Raw genomic sequence first — 14,348 nt, 5'->3', positions numbered from 1 at the left:
TTTTTTTTAAATGCTTGTTAACCTCAGAAAGCTTAGTATTAACAGGGGAACAGAAAGATTTTCCACAGTATCCTGGGACTTCATCTACTCCTGGGCCCAGACACCATTGCATTTTCCTTTAAGTGTGTAACACATTAAATGAAGGGATTTTTTAAAAGCTGAAAAGGATTCTAAGAGATGATATGGTCAAAATTTATATTTTGTTTTTAACTATAGAATAGTGTCTTCAAAATAAAGCACATGTAGAAGCTAGGGGAGGGAGTACAAGCCTGCTATCCCAGCACTAGGAAAGCTGGGCAGTAGGACTCCCCTGAGTCTGAAGACAGTACAGGTTACACTGTGAGTTCCAAGCCATCATGGCTACATGGAGAGATTCTGTCTCAATGCTCAAAAAAAAAAAAGAAAATCTTCTCTGAGCTATCCCAGCAGAGTCCAACTACTTTTCCTATTACAGGTGAGGAAACTAAGGCCTTAAAATGTTAAGTTCCTTGTCCTAAGTAACAAAGGTTTCAGGGATGTTTAAGAGTACCTATATATAGCTAAGCAGCTAGCACTAGAAATACGGGGTTATTAATAAAGGATCAAATTCTTTAAAAAAAAGAAAACTATGTCAATAAAAGAGTTGTTGATAAACAATTATTTTATTTCACATCTATATTCAATTCAACTTTTCCCCAAACTAATGGCAAATAAGTGACTTTAGATTCTCGTGGCACACTTAATCAGAGCCATACCTTTTGGCACACTCCACTGCAAGGATCCAAAATTAACTTAGAGCTCCTCTGATATGTTTTTTTTTTTTTACTCCAGGTCTTTATGCAAAATTAGTCTTGATTAGAATTCAACTGTCTGAGAGCTGGAGCAATAGCTCAGCAGTTAAGAGCACTGGCTGCTCTTGTAGAGGACCCAGGTTCAAGTCAGCACCCACATGGTGGCTCACAGCTGTCTGTAACCCAGTTCCAGAGGATTCAACATCCTCTTCTGGCCTCTGTGGGCACCAGGTACACACATGATATACAGACATACACACAGGCAAATCATACCTACACATAAAATAAAAATGAACCTTAAACAAAAAAAAGCAACTGTCTAATGTGAGAACACTTGTAATAAAAATAATTTAAGAAAATACTGCCTTTGATAAGCACAGAAGACATAACACCAAGTCCTTCCATTTACCATTTTCTCCAAACAGCACATTCTATCTAAACAAATCTTTTTTCTTACCTGTGAATTTGGCTGGAATGCAGCATGGGGTGTTGAGTGTTTCTGTAAATTTTCTAGCATTAGAGCCTGGTATAAAGAAGAGCAAAAATCAGAAACCAGGAGGGGGAAACCAAAAAGCAGCCCAGATCTCTACCTCTCCCACAGCCTTTTCATTAAATTAAACTACTTAAATATACATTTATACCATACTCCTTTAATGGAGCTTAAAAGCCCTTTTACGAATACTGTTCTCATTCATCTTCACGAGACCCTTAAAGGTAGCCATGGTTACTGCTCCCAAATATACAGATATAAAATACAGGCACACAAAGAATCAGTGACCTGGCTATGTCATAAAAATCTGCAAAAGTGACAGAATCAGTACTAGAATCCCGTCTGCAATTTTGACTAGGAGCCACTTTTAAATCTGGTAATGGGGGGGGGGGGCACTCCAAATACTCAAACAAGCTTTAAATTACACAAAAGCGTGAGACTGCTAATTAGGATCCGACTATTACTTGGTTAGTTATTCAGATCTAAAACTAAGTGAACTGGCACAGCAGAGTGACACCTAGACTAATCAAATGTACTAAAATTTCAAAGAGAAACTGACCACAGACCCTGTAATCTGTGGTTTGACTTAATCCACACCCACCCACAAACTGTCAGCTTCGGGATAAGCGACGGTCTGTCAACTCAAACCCTAGTGAACTAACCTAATCCCAATCCGCACTATCAGCCACATACCCTAATGAACCTTTAATTACACTAGTCCATCTCACCTTCCCTCCATTTACACCAAACCGATACACAATATGTATACCTCAGGACAAACCCATTCTCATCTACTCAAACCGATACGAAATCCCCAGCCTAAAGTCATCTGTCTCACCTCTCGCACTAAGTATTCACCAAATTCTTATCCAGACTGCTTCTCGATTCCCTATAAATTAGACACCCGTCTTTCACCAAGTCCTTCTACCAAGGTTTCCCTTCATCTAAGGTCTTCATCCAATCAAGCGGACATTTTACCCTAACCCAAATGTATTATTGCCGCCAGAGACACCAACCCCATGCGCCCAACTGTACCCCTAACTCGGACCCTGCCCTACCCGCCCCCGTAAGGCCAGCCACACCGGTGGTTGTAGAGGGATTTAACTCCTTCTGCAGCGCATGCGCCGAAAACACAGACACAAACAAGGAGGGGGTGGGGGAAGAAGGAAGGAGCTTAAGACACTCCGGGAGAGTAGCGCGCACCCTCCCATTTTGGGCTCGCGCCGCTGCCGTTAAGGCGGGAACCGGCGTTATCTCTATTCCAGCGCAAGCCACACCAACCACCGTGCGCGTGGATCCGCAGGCTCGCGCTGGCGGCCTGAGAGAGCTCGCGCCGAGCCCGGACACTGCGCCTGCGCCGCGGCGGAGACTCGTCTCTACCGGGTCCGCTCCCCTCCGACACCTCGGCAACGCTGACTTCTCACCCCTTTGAGCCGCTTGACCAGGGCACTCTTCTGCCCGCTCTTGGCTAGGCCTCGCTGCTCCAGTGCGGCCTTCAGGTCGGTCACCCGCAGAGCCTGAAGAGGCTTCCCGTCCAGAGTCACCTCCTCCAGCTCCGCCATCTTGCGTGAGGTACTCGGGTCCGTCCCGACGGCTTCGGGCATCTTCGGTAATTTCCGCTAACGCCCTTCGAACGTACCGAATTGGCCCCGCCCACTGCCATAGTCTACCCCTCTGTTACTGCTCAGAATTCCCCGGGTTCCTCCGGAACTGTTCGGTCGTTTCCGTCTCCACATCGGTACCAATCGGCTCTTTCTATTTGCCCAGCCGCCGCCCCCTCCCTTTTTGCGTTCAGACTCGTTTGTTTTCGTCTTGCCGAGGCTTTGAATCGACTCTATTCGGAAGCCCTCGAATCGGGCATAACCATAATCGGAATTATTCGGCTATCTTCGGACCTGGGGCTGAGGCGCTGGGGCTCTTGGGTGTTTGGGGCTGGTTTAAGACCGGAAGTGCGTGGGTTATTGGGCTGGCTCTGCTTAGGGTTTTCAGGAAACGTGGAAGAGACTACGGCAGCTGGAGCTGAAGGACTCTTGTGATCTCTGGGCGCCCTTTGAGAGGAAAGGGGAGGTAACAGGTAAAGAAGCCCCTCCTTGTCCAGATAAGATGTGGTGTCTGCAGGTTTCCTTTTGGGAAACCCTCCTGCACCGGTGGTGAAACCTCTGTGGTCCCCATCCTCTACATCCTGGTCACTTGATCTGAGGAATGCTTGCGGGGCTTAAGACTCTTGCGGCTTCCAAACGTGGGGGAAAAATAGCTTCTCGTCTTTGATCCTAGGCAGTAAATTTTATCAATGACATTGAGTTTAAGTTTACCGTTGAAGCCATGTGGCGAGACCCTGTGGGAAAAGTCCCTTTCCCTGAAAAAGAAGTTTTAGGAGGAACTTCTCCCTGTATTGTTACTCTGAAAGTGGCAGTCACCCTGAACCGGGACTTGAACTGATCAGTTCAGTTCAAGTACAAATACAAATCTTCCAACTTGGAGCAGAAGGAACAGAAGTTGTGATTTAAGTCATAGAGGGTTGAACCTAACCTGAAGTAGGTTAGATAAGTTTGACAAGTAGGAGAGATAGAACAAGCATTTTTGTTTTGGTTTTTCCTGGCTGCCCTGGAAGTCACTCTGTAGACCAGGCTGGCAGGGAACTCAGAGGCCTGCCTCTGCCTCTCAAGTACTGGGATTAAAGGCGTGAGCTTGCTTTTATTATTTTAATTGTGTATCTGTGTGTCTGTCTGTGGGTATGTGCATGTCCTACAGACACTAGGCAGTGCTCTGGAAGTACAGGAAGTGTGTTTAAATACTGAGCACTCTTTCCCCCAGCCCCTCAATGGTTGTTTTTAAGATTGTTTATGGAGGTGGCTGAGGACATAGCTCAGTTGGTGGAGCGCTCTTTGAGTTCTGTCCTCAGCAGCACAAAAAGTATGGTGGCATGTCACAGTTCAAGGCCATCCTTAGCTACATGTCCAGCCGAGGCTACATGAAAATTAAAAAGAATGTGGGGAAAGAGGCTAAGTGTGGTGATATTTTGTTTGTACTCTAACAAATAAAATTTGCCTGAAGATCAGAGGACAGAGCCAGCCACTAGATTAAACATAGAGGCCAGGCAGTGGTGGCACACACTTTTAATCCCAGCACTAGGAAGGTTGAGACAGGAAGTGATATGGCTGGGCAGAGAAAAGAATGTAAGGCAGGAGGAAACAGGAGTTTCGGCACATTTTGGCTGAGGACTCAGGCATTTCAGTTTGAGGATTCATGGAGACAGGATCTTCTCTTTTTCGCTGAGGAGTTGGTGAGGTGAGAAGTGGCTGTGGCTTATTTCCTCTGATCCTTCAGCATTTACCCCAATATCTGGCTCCGGGTTTTTGTTATGAGACCAATTAGGATTCATGCAACAGCTAAGGGTAGATATGTAATTTTTAACACCAACATTTGGAAAGCTGAGGCAGGAGGCTCTTGAATTTGAGGCCAGCAAGATTATTTTCTAAGACTTGAGGTAACCTGTGAGTAGGATTACTCTTCTTTTGACCCAGATACCTCTCCCTCCAAATCATTTAAACCAAGAGGTTCAGATGTCTGTGTTCACTTTAGAACATGTGTGAAATTGCCCAGGCTAGCAAGGCTTTATGTACCTAAAGAGCCACCAAGTATCTGAAAGGTGTCCCTTTAAAGAAACAATGTGTGACTTTTAGACAGTGTACAGTAGTGTTGGTAAGTGTGCTGACGACAGACAGTGTGGCTAGATGTGTGATTGGTAGTCCCAGAAGAGTGCTGAAGTTTTGCTATACGTGCTTGAAAATGCTGAACTTAGAAGTTCTGAAGCTGTGATCACTGACAATAATCAGAACAATGCACCCAAAATACAGTCAGATTAACCCATATGTGAGCTTGGCCTGTCGCATTGAGATGATCCTCACTGAAAAGGAACTGTTCCTAAGCCGGAAGAGAACATTAAAGAACAAAAAACATCTCAGAAGAAACTGACACCAACAAAAACTTCCAGCATATGAATAAGTTTAGCAGCAAATAAATGTTAATGAAATAAAATGATGAAGGCAGTAAGAGACAGTGGTTAGATAGGTTGTTTCCTTTTTATTGTTTGTTTGTTTGACCCAGAGTCTCTTGTAGTTTAGGCTGGTCTGGAACTCCCATGTAACTGAGGCTCCTCTTTTAACTCGTGATCTTCCTGCCTCCACCATGTAAGCCCTGTGTGCCACCACGCCTGGTATGTGTTTTTCTTTCATTGTTGTTTCGAGATAGGGCCTCACTCTGTAGGTTAAACTGACTGGGACTTACTATGTACCTGTGTAGTCCCACCTGGCCTTTGATTCCTGGGGGTCCCCCGACTCCACTTTCTGAGTGCTGGGATTGTAGGTGTGAGCCTGGCGCCTGGCTTAGGTCAGTGCAGAGGAGAGAAGGAGGCACACACCAAGTGGAGTTGTTCTCGGGTGCCTTCTCCAAGGTAATTGTAGGAACATAAAAATAAAGGCTCTTGTTACCTGTGGAATGGCTCCGTGCATTTGTAATCCCAGTATTCAGGAAGCTAAGGCAGGAGGATCAAAGTTTGGCCGTTCTGGAGCCACACGTACACAGTGAAGTCCTACCATAGGAAAGGGCCCTGCTGTTTTCCTCCTGGTTGAATTGGTGGATATTGATGGGGTGCGGTGGGGTTTGTTGCTTAGGAGGTTATGTTTAGGTTGCTCTCTGCCAAAGACGGTATTAACAGAGCTTCGTTTGTTTCAGGATGCCACTGGAATCATCTTCCTCGTCAGTGCCACCATCCTGCCCTTCTCTGTTACCTGCAGTGCCAGACGACATTAACAGAGCTTCCCCTCCTCCAATGTCTTACATCACTTCCCATGAGATGAAGTGTATTCTTCACTGGTTCGCCAGTTGGTCAGGTCCCCAGCGGGAACGTTTTCTTCAGGACCTGGTTGCTAAGGCAGTGCCTGGGAAGCTGCAGCCTCTGCTGGATGGCCTGGAGCAGCTCAGTGTGTCCGCGGCAAACCGACCGCCTTGTATCTTTGAGTGCCAGCTGCGTCTTTGGGATCAGTGGTTTCGAGGCTGGGCCGAGCAGGAGCGCAATGAATTTGTTAGACAGCTGGAGGTCAGTGAACCAGATTTCGTGGCAAAGTTTTACCAAGCAGTGGCTGCCACTGCTGGTAAAGACTGATAGGCATTCAGGTCGAGAAGATAACTCCATGTGATCTAGCCAAAGACCATGACTGTAGTGAAGATTCAGTGCACCTGCTGGGGTCATGGTGTGCCTTTTCTTCCAGCACCAGGAGGCGGAGGCAGCCTGGTCTACAGATCAAGTTCCGAGCCAGTCAGTGCTACAAAGTGAGACCCTGCCTTATGGGAAAAAATTGCTTGAACTTCATGATGAGTCCCAGCACTGTTTTTAACTTCGTAATATGTCACCTGAACTCTGTAAATGTGATCCGTTTAAACAAATCTGATTATGTCAGGCACTTGCTTTATTTACAGGAGATGTCTAAATCTCAAGAGTTTAATGACTTGTTACTATAACTAAAAATCTCATTGCCAGGCGGTGGTGGCTCACGCCTTTAATCCTAGCACTTGGGAGGCAGAGGCAGGCAGATCTCAGTGAGTTCAAAGCCAGCCTGGTCTACAAAGCAAGTTCCAGGACAGCCAGGACTGTTATACAGAGAAACCCTGTCTCGAAAAAGCAAAAAAAAAAAAAAAGAAAGAGTTGGTTTGTTGGTTTTCTCTGTCCACTTTGTAGCTCCTCAGGAATCAAACTCAGGTAAATGACCTTACCCATCTTGCTGGCTGACATCACACTTGTCTTATTTTAAACTGATCTCCTGTGCCATACATGTATCTCATGATAGTTAAGTGGTAGATGGTCCCACTTGGAGTGTAGCTCGTTTCTGATAAGCCAAAGTTCCCAATGCACCCACCAGAATTAGCAACAGTAGGCAGAATCCCGTGGATAGAAGTTGGTCCGTCAGAGAGAGGTTATGGTCCAAGGAAGTCTGTGGCCTAGGAACATGAAAGGCACTGTTTGTCCTGCAGTAGTGTTAGGTGTTAACGGAAGAGAAACCTGTTTGGATCAAGCACTAGGGCAAACAAGGCGGTAAAAGCCAATGTTGAACCCAAAATGTGGGGATGAAACCAAGGTCGAAGTCTCCAGCAGCTTCAAGGACGGAAAGGAGAACTAATGGTAATGATGACTAGCTTATGGGAAGACACTGTTTTGGTAGCTAGATTTAGAAAGAGAGAGGTGTGATGGCACATGTTTACGGATGACCCCAGTACTCCTGAGGCAGGAAGATCAGAAGTTCAAGATGATCCTTAGTTATATAGTAAGTGTGAGGCCACCCTGATGCTAAATGAGACTTTGTCTCAAAAAAAAAGAAAGACACCAAACCTACAGCTGGGGAGGCAGAAGCAGATGGATCTGTGAGTTCAAGGCTACCCCACAAAGTAAGTTCTAGACCAGCCAGGGCTTCACAGTGAAACCCTGTCTCACCCTCTCCTGTCCCCCTCCCGTCTCCCCCCTCCAAAAAAAAAAAACAAGACAACAACTGAAATCCCTGAGTTCTAGGGATGGGGCCCTATTGCTGTTTGATGGGCCTAAGGTGATGTTGGGCGTCTTTTTACTGATCTACATAACCTTGTTTAGAAAAAGGTACACGTAAATGCATGTTTAACAAATGTGATTTCAGGGGCTGGAGAGGCTAAGCAGTTAAGAGCATTGCTTGCTCTTCCAGAGGTCCTCATTTCAATTCCCAGCAACCACATGCTCACAACCACCTATAGTGGGATCAGATTGCCCTCTTCTGGCATAAAATTGCACATGCAGATAGAGCGCTCATACATAAAAATAAATAAATCTTAAAACAGATGTGGTTTCAAATGTCTGAGAGCGGGGCTGCAAAGCTTACTACTGGGGACACACGCTTACTTGCTGTCTTCTGTGGTAAAAATGGCTTCTCCATGGTGTACTTGGAGGGGTTGCTCCTGAAAAGTCAGAGTCAGGGTCCTGTACAGTGTAGCAATGGAAGGCCCTTGGCAGCCTGGAGACTTCCGCATGCTCACAGTGAACACCAAACTTGCGGTGATAGATGGGCTGTGGAAATAGCACCTGAACAGACAGTGAGATCTCCTAATGGAGGAAGAGTGCTTGAGAGAAGATCTGAAGGGTTAAGTGTAGGTTTCAGAGTGCGAAGAACAGTGTAGAGGGAGTGTGAAAGAACGGACTTGGGCACTCAGTGGTCCATTGTCAAATAGGTAGAACTGTCCCTTTACCTGCTAGTGCCAGCTCTTGTCACCACAGCCTGCAGAACTAGATCAGCCAGCTCTTCTCTCTGCTCTTTCCCCAGAGAGTGGCCTGGGGTCCCAGTTAATCCTAAAGACAGCTGGAACAGCTGGTCTTGGGTTGGGAACCTCGTCGGTGGAGAAGTGGCGGCATTGGTGCCTTTGTTACTCAGACACAGCCGGCCTTGGGGACAGTAGAGAAGACCGTAGTATCCAGGTATCTGCAAGGAAATAGCTAAGTTAGAGCGTCAGTTACTTGTTTAGGGATGCCTGCTAAGGAAAACGGCACGTTCTAGATCAGTCATGGGCTAAGGAGGTATTTATAGGGGGGAAAGAGGTAGGTTGGCCAGGGGCTGAGGGTGAAGCGCAGTACGTGCAATGCCCCAGACTTAACCCCCAGCATTGCTAAGTAAATGCATAAATAAAATAAAAATTCAAGATTTCAAAAAAACACGCTGAACATTAGGCTTGGTGGTTCATGTCTGTAATCCCAGTATATGAGAGGCTAAGGCAGGAGGATTGTCACAAGTTTGAGGTTAGCCTGGGCTATATAGCTGGTTCTAGGTCAGCCTGGACTCTTAAGAAGCTGGACAGTAATGCCAGTTAAGCATTTCCCAAATTTTCTGCCTGTGTGCTCTGACTACTCTTAAAATTATCACCTGGGTGGTGGTGGTGGTGGCGGTGGCGGCGGCGGTGGCGGCGGGTGACAGCACATGCCTGGCCCAGGCAGGTGGATCTCTGAGTTTGAGGCCAGCCTGGTCTACAGAGTGAGTTCCAGAATGGAAACTGTCTCAAAAAAAAAAAAAAAGAAAGAAAGAAAGAAAAGAAAAAACTTCTCACCTGAACAGCCTTTCCCGGAAAGCAGGGGACCCACGGTGACCCCTCAGCTTGCACCTCATATGCTCCCCTGTGTGTGCATTGATGTAAGTAGCAAAGGCCTGTGGGAGTGATGGAGGATGGGCCAGCCTTGTCTGTGGAGAGCACTTGGGAGGTAAGGTTGGCAAGGAAGCAACGGCTCTGCGGATGGTAGATCTCCCCATGGGGGTTCTCTGCTCTGGGGAGGAGTCCATTTTCCTCCTTCCAGCATTCACTCTGCGGGGGAGGGGAATGGTAGACTAGTGTATGCTGTAGAGGTCGACTCCTCCAGGGCCTGCTTTCTGTTCTATAGTCCACTCACCCCACTGGCCAGGGGTTTGTACATGCGGCAGCCTTCTAGCGTTGGGTCCGAGGAGCAGCTCGCCTTGTCCAGGTGCAGGTAGTGGCAGCCCAGCCCACTGTGTGGAAGGGAGAGCAGAGAGATGACGCTGGGATCGCGGACAGATGTATGGTCCCCTGCCCGCTCGGCACACACCTGTGGGTGCAGAAGAAGTCTGAGGATCCATTCCTGCATGTGCTCACCAGGCCAAATTCTAGCCCAGAGCCTGCTTGTGCGATAAGAAAAGGAAGTTCTCAAAGATGAAGCCTCAGGCTGGGCATAGTGACTGACGGACGACTTGGATCCCAGCACTTGGGAGTAAGAGCCAGGAGGGACTTTGTGAGTTGGAGGCCCGCCTGGTCTACATAGTGAGTTCCAGGACCAGACAACCAGAGCTACATAGCCAGACCCTGTCTTGCCTCCCCTTAAAAAAAAGAAAAGACACCCCAGACATCCCTCAGTACCATCGCCACCTACAGTTTGAATTACACCTTAGTAGCAACTAACTCCAAACTATAGCCTCCCACAAAGCCCTGCCGATCTTGATTTCTTACCCTGACCCCACAATAGCTCCTCCGCAGCACTGTAGTTGACTTGATACCAGCCTGAATCTTCAAAGGCAGCGAGAGTTATCGGGTCAAGTCGAGTGTACCGGGCACCATCAAAGGTAGCAGTCATTATAGAGCCCTGGAATAATCTGGACTCCCAGTGTGAAGACAGAGAGCCCTGTTGGGTAAGGTAGTTGGTTGCTGTTGGGCTACTCCCTGTTTCTTTCATTGTCCCAAGGTGTTATTCTCACCTCCTCTTCCAAAGGAACACCCCGCAAAGGCCCTGGCACACCCAGGTGTCTGGCTAGGCCGTGGCTAACAGTCGGAGTGGTGAGAAGCAGCTGTCCCCACTCATCTCGTCCTGTCACTTGTTTCCTCGTAGAACAATTCTCTCTAGCTGGCTTCAAAAGGGAAAAGTTAGAAAGGGCGAAATAGAAGGTGGTGAACTCCCTCTGGTTGACATAGGGAGCCCACCCACTCCCTCACTCCTTCCGGTTACCACTGAGTCCTGAGGGGCAGTCCCGCCATCTCTTGAAGAGCTGTCCGGAAAAACCCAGGGCATGGAGCAGTTCATGCAGTGTGGCCTAAGAACAAATGGCTGCAGAGTGAGGGGCTGGCTCCGGAGCAGAACTCGAGCCCCTCTGCATAACCAGCTCTCCCTCTCCGAGCTTCAGGCACCTCCTGTTCCATCCTCAGTCGGTTCTCCCACTTCATGGGAGACAGCCGCCCCCAGCCCCATCCCACATCCATCATGCAGTAGTCACCATGACGATATCACTATGGCTGAGGCCGGGGCTGGTGAGATGTTGGGCACAGTAGACAATGGTACCAGCGAGGGGTCTCTCTTCTGAATCCAGCTGGCAGCAGGCAGCATAAGCTATGGCAGCGGGCTGCACACAGGCCAAGAGAAGGTAGGGTAGAAAGGAGGGAAGCCGGGGCTCTGTAGAGCTCTGCTGGGGTGGTGGCCATAGCTACCCTGGAAGGTTCTTAGCCCCTACACAATTCAAGCTTTATCAGCATACTCCAAACTCCCCCCCCCCAAAGAAGCACAACTCAATAAAATAGTTTCTATTTCCATACCCCTCCTTACAAAGTTTCGGATCAAGAGAGGCAGCAGGGAAAAGGGGTGGGCTTTGAACCTCACCTCTTGGTGACACTTGGAAGTGTGGGCAACCCGCACATACAGGAGAAAATCAGTGTTTGGGACTCCAGAGCCATCTGGTTGGATTAGTTGGGGCAGACCATGCTCTGGCCACAAGGAATAACCACGCAGGTGGGCATCAGGCATCTGTCCGGGAAGGAAATCGAGGATAAGCCTAGCAGGTGGATGGAAACTGGATGCTAGAAGGAAGGAGAGATCTTCAGGCTGTCTCAATATCCAGGTAGCCAATTGGAATCGGATTCCCAACTGAGCATGTATAACTTCACAGCCTGTGCAAGGCCTAGGTTCAAATTGAGGTGTGTGTGTGTGTGTGTGTGTGTGTGTGTGTGTGTGTGTGTGTGTGTTTAAAGCAGAGTTGTGACCCTAGCTACCCAGATCTCTGCTTTAACGTACTTGAGGAGCATTGGGTGGAAAGGGACTAAGGAATGTACATCATTATGAAGACCGAGACAAGAGGACAATTTCATACATCTGAGATCAGGTCCTTAAGTGCTGAGGTATTAGGGAAGTCTAAACAGGTTAGAGATCTTCAGATACCTGAGGCTGGTGACTTGTTCTCACCTTTACCCCAAGGCAACTCTCTCCTTTGTATCCAGGGCTCAAGAGGCTACACCTGTCAAAAAATGTGAAGTGAGCTGGAGGCATTTTCTAGACGTCTTTGGAGAAGACATTACCAGTGGCAGACTCACCTGTGGTAGTTTGGGGTCTCTGGGTCTCCCCAGACGGCACGGCAGTATTGTGTAGGGTCTCGACTCAGAAGCAGAGGTCCTTGTACTGGGGTGACTTAAGGCAAGGGGACAATTTCACCTCATCATCTGAGTTCAATTCTTTTTCTGTGATGGCCTCTTTCTCTTAGACCTCCTCTGCCCCTCAGCCCTTCGTGATAATTCCTGTCTTCGCACTTACCTGCTAGGATACCCTGAATTCTGTGGATGGTCTCTCTCAGTGCAGCCCGGGCTCGAGATTCCCCTCTCCTTTCGTCTCCATCAGGATCCCAAGCTTCGTTGGATACGGGGTCTTTTGTATAGTAGGTCTGGACTCTAAGGGGTTGAGGATCATGGGAGCCAGGAAGGACTGAGGAGCGGAAGCGTGTGGGCATTTGGGAGAAATGGGGCCTGAGAAGGCGCACAGACTTCTGGGTCTCGTCATGCAGACATCTGCTTGTGGCCACCGCAAGGAGGAGTAGCAGCCGCATCTTCCCTGTGTCTCCCACAGGCTGCCCTGGGTCCTGTCCGCTGTGGCCAGGTCACTTATTCCTGCCCTTTCTGTAGTCTGTCTCCACACCCCTGGCACCTTCTTGCTTGTTCTCTTAGAAGAGTTGAAAGCTGTTGACTAAATCTAGTTTCCTCCTAGGAGGTAGGATATGAACCACAGGGGCTGGAGCCATCTGCTCTAGGGTGCCAGAGGCGGAGTGCTGGGGAGGGGTGTGACTCTGAGCCTTCAGTTTACTTTCCCAGAGAGGGGCTACCCCACATTCCTGCCCCCCTCCCATCTTTCTCAGTGGGAAGCCTTGACGTCTCCCCCAAAACAACAACAGAAAAGTGGAGGCAATATGATGGAGGAGGAATTCGAGGGTCAGTAGTTTTTGGGTTTGTTTGGTTTTGTTGTTTTTCATGGATGCCTGCCCATCTCCTTGGAGGTGAGCAAACAGGTCCTGCACTTTGCTGGGCCAGCCTCTCCCTAAGCTGTGAGACTTTCAGGAATGTTCTGCACCTGCGTCAGCTGGTACACAACAAACACACTTGTGTTGACCGGTCTCTCCTTCGGGAGGCTGTGGGCTAGGCCCGGGAGGCTTCTCAGAACCTGCTCACTGGTTGGCAGGAAAGGGGAAATAAACTTTACAGATGGACGTACCAGAAGTTCAAAGATGCTCCTTGGGAACCGCTGGAGGCCCTTTGTTTTCTTTGCTCCCGCTGTGCTTTTCTGATCTGTTTCCCGCTTGGCCGCCCGCCCTTCCTCCCCTGCCGGGCTAACTCCCACCTTTCCTGTAGTTACTCTGGGAAGCCTTTCCTAACATCCCCAGCCCAAATTTCACACCCAGCAGAGGTGGGAGGGAACGTTTACAGGAGGTCCCTGACCTTGCAGCTCCTGACCAGACCCGCTTTTCTCCGAAGTAAGTACAGGCTCAGGCTCTTCCGGCTCTCCCAAACTCCTAGAAGAAGCCAACTTCCTGTCAGGTCTTCAGTGTGGGGATGAATCCCTAACTGTTATTTTCCCTTCTTGTCTCTCGTCATGTAGCTCAGGCCTTGAACTTGCGACTCTCTTGCCTCTGCTCCCCCAGATTACAGCCATGCAGCGTCCTGTCTGCTCCACTACTTTACTTGAAGGCAAGGGATAAAGTCCCACATGTTAAAGCGGAGCATCTAGTTAACGACAGGTAAGGACTAGAGGCTATTCTTCTTTTTAGTTTTTGAGGGGGCAGGATCTCACCGTGTAGCCTTGGCTGGCCTGAAACTCGCTATGCAAACCAGGCTAGCCTGGAGCTCACCGAGGTACCTGCTCCTACCTCCTGAGTACTGGAGTACTGAGATCAGAGGTGTGCGCCATCACAACCAGCTCAGGACTAGAGTATAAAGGGACCTTCTGGCTTCTCTGGGATATAGATAGATAGATAGATAGATAGATAGATAGATAGATAGTTTTTTCGAGACAGGGTTTCTCTGTGTAGCCTTGGCTGTCCTGGAACTTGAGCTGCAGACCAGACTAGCCTTGAACTCAGAGATTCTCCTGCCTCTGCCTCCCAAATGCTGGGATTAAAGGTGTGTGCCACCTCCCAGCAACAACTCTATTTTTACATGTGACAAGGGAAACAGTCCACTCCGGAGCCAAAGCCACTCTGCCGTTTCCTGTTTATGTCATTTTGACCAAGTGCTATGGCTTTCCCATTTTAAAGGATTGCTGTGAGGAG

General features: G+C 48.4%; 3 protein-coding genes across 7 annotated transcripts in view; 1 reads left to right on the top strand and 2 right to left on the bottom strand.

Annotated features, from left to right (window-relative positions):
- Positions 1-2,490, bottom strand: part of Acin1 (apoptotic chromatin condensation inducer 1) — a 44,566-nt gene extending 42,076 nt beyond the window's left edge. Inside the window, exons 1-2 of one of the 4 annotated variants that reach the window (XM_059273639.1) lie at positions 2,464-2,490; positions 1,228-1,293 (exon numbers count right to left, since the gene is read on the bottom strand). In XM_059273639.1, coding sequence (XP_059129622.1) covers positions 1,228-1,287 — 60 coding nt within the window. In that variant the 5' untranslated portion in view covers positions 1,288-1,293; positions 2,464-2,490. The other 3 variants (XM_059273638.1, XM_059273640.1, XM_059273637.1) reach the window with 3 other exon arrangements.
- C9H14orf119 (chromosome 9 C14orf119 homolog) lies at positions 2,399-6,781 on the top strand. 2 transcript variants are annotated; one of them, XM_059273645.1, is made up of 2 exons: positions 2,399-2,869; positions 5,995-6,781. In XM_059273645.1, the coding sequence occupies exon 2, from the start codon at positions 5,996-5,998 to the stop codon at positions 6,422-6,424; it is 429 nt and encodes a 142-aa protein (XP_059129628.1). In that variant the 5' UTR covers positions 2,399-2,869; position 5,995; the 3' UTR covers positions 6,425-6,781. The 2 variants fall into 2 exon arrangements, with proteins under 2 accessions (XP_059129628.1, XP_059129627.1); XM_059273644.1 differs by lacking the exon at positions 2,399-2,869 and adding an exon at positions 2,881-3,334.
- A 225-nt stretch (positions 6,782-7,006) lies between these two features.
- On the bottom strand, positions 7,007-12,639 carry Cirop (ciliated left-right organizer metallopeptidase). Its single transcript, XM_059273635.1, has 14 exons — positions 12,347-12,639; positions 12,130-12,223; positions 12,002-12,053; positions 11,423-11,566; positions 11,043-11,168; positions 10,778-10,862; positions 10,530-10,675; positions 10,285-10,456; positions 9,887-9,956; positions 9,713-9,809; positions 9,376-9,627; positions 8,527-8,756; positions 8,183-8,362; positions 7,007-7,257 (listed from the first exon to the last, which is right to left on the bottom strand). The coding sequence occupies exons 1-14, from the start codon at positions 12,633-12,635 to the stop codon at positions 7,107-7,109; spliced, it is 2,088 nt and encodes a 695-aa protein (XP_059129618.1). The 5' UTR covers positions 12,636-12,639; the 3' UTR covers positions 7,007-7,106.
- Between the last annotated feature and the right edge of the window lie 1,709 nt (positions 12,640-14,348).

The sequence above is a fragment of the Peromyscus eremicus genome, chromosome 9 (genome assembly GCF_949786415.1).
Source record: "Peromyscus eremicus chromosome 9, PerEre_H2_v1, whole genome shotgun sequence".
Taxonomy (NCBI): domain Eukaryota; kingdom Metazoa; phylum Chordata; class Mammalia; order Rodentia; family Cricetidae; genus Peromyscus; species Peromyscus eremicus.
The sequence above is the reverse complement of the archived record's forward strand: the minus strand, read 5'-3'. Positions and strand labels throughout refer to the sequence as shown.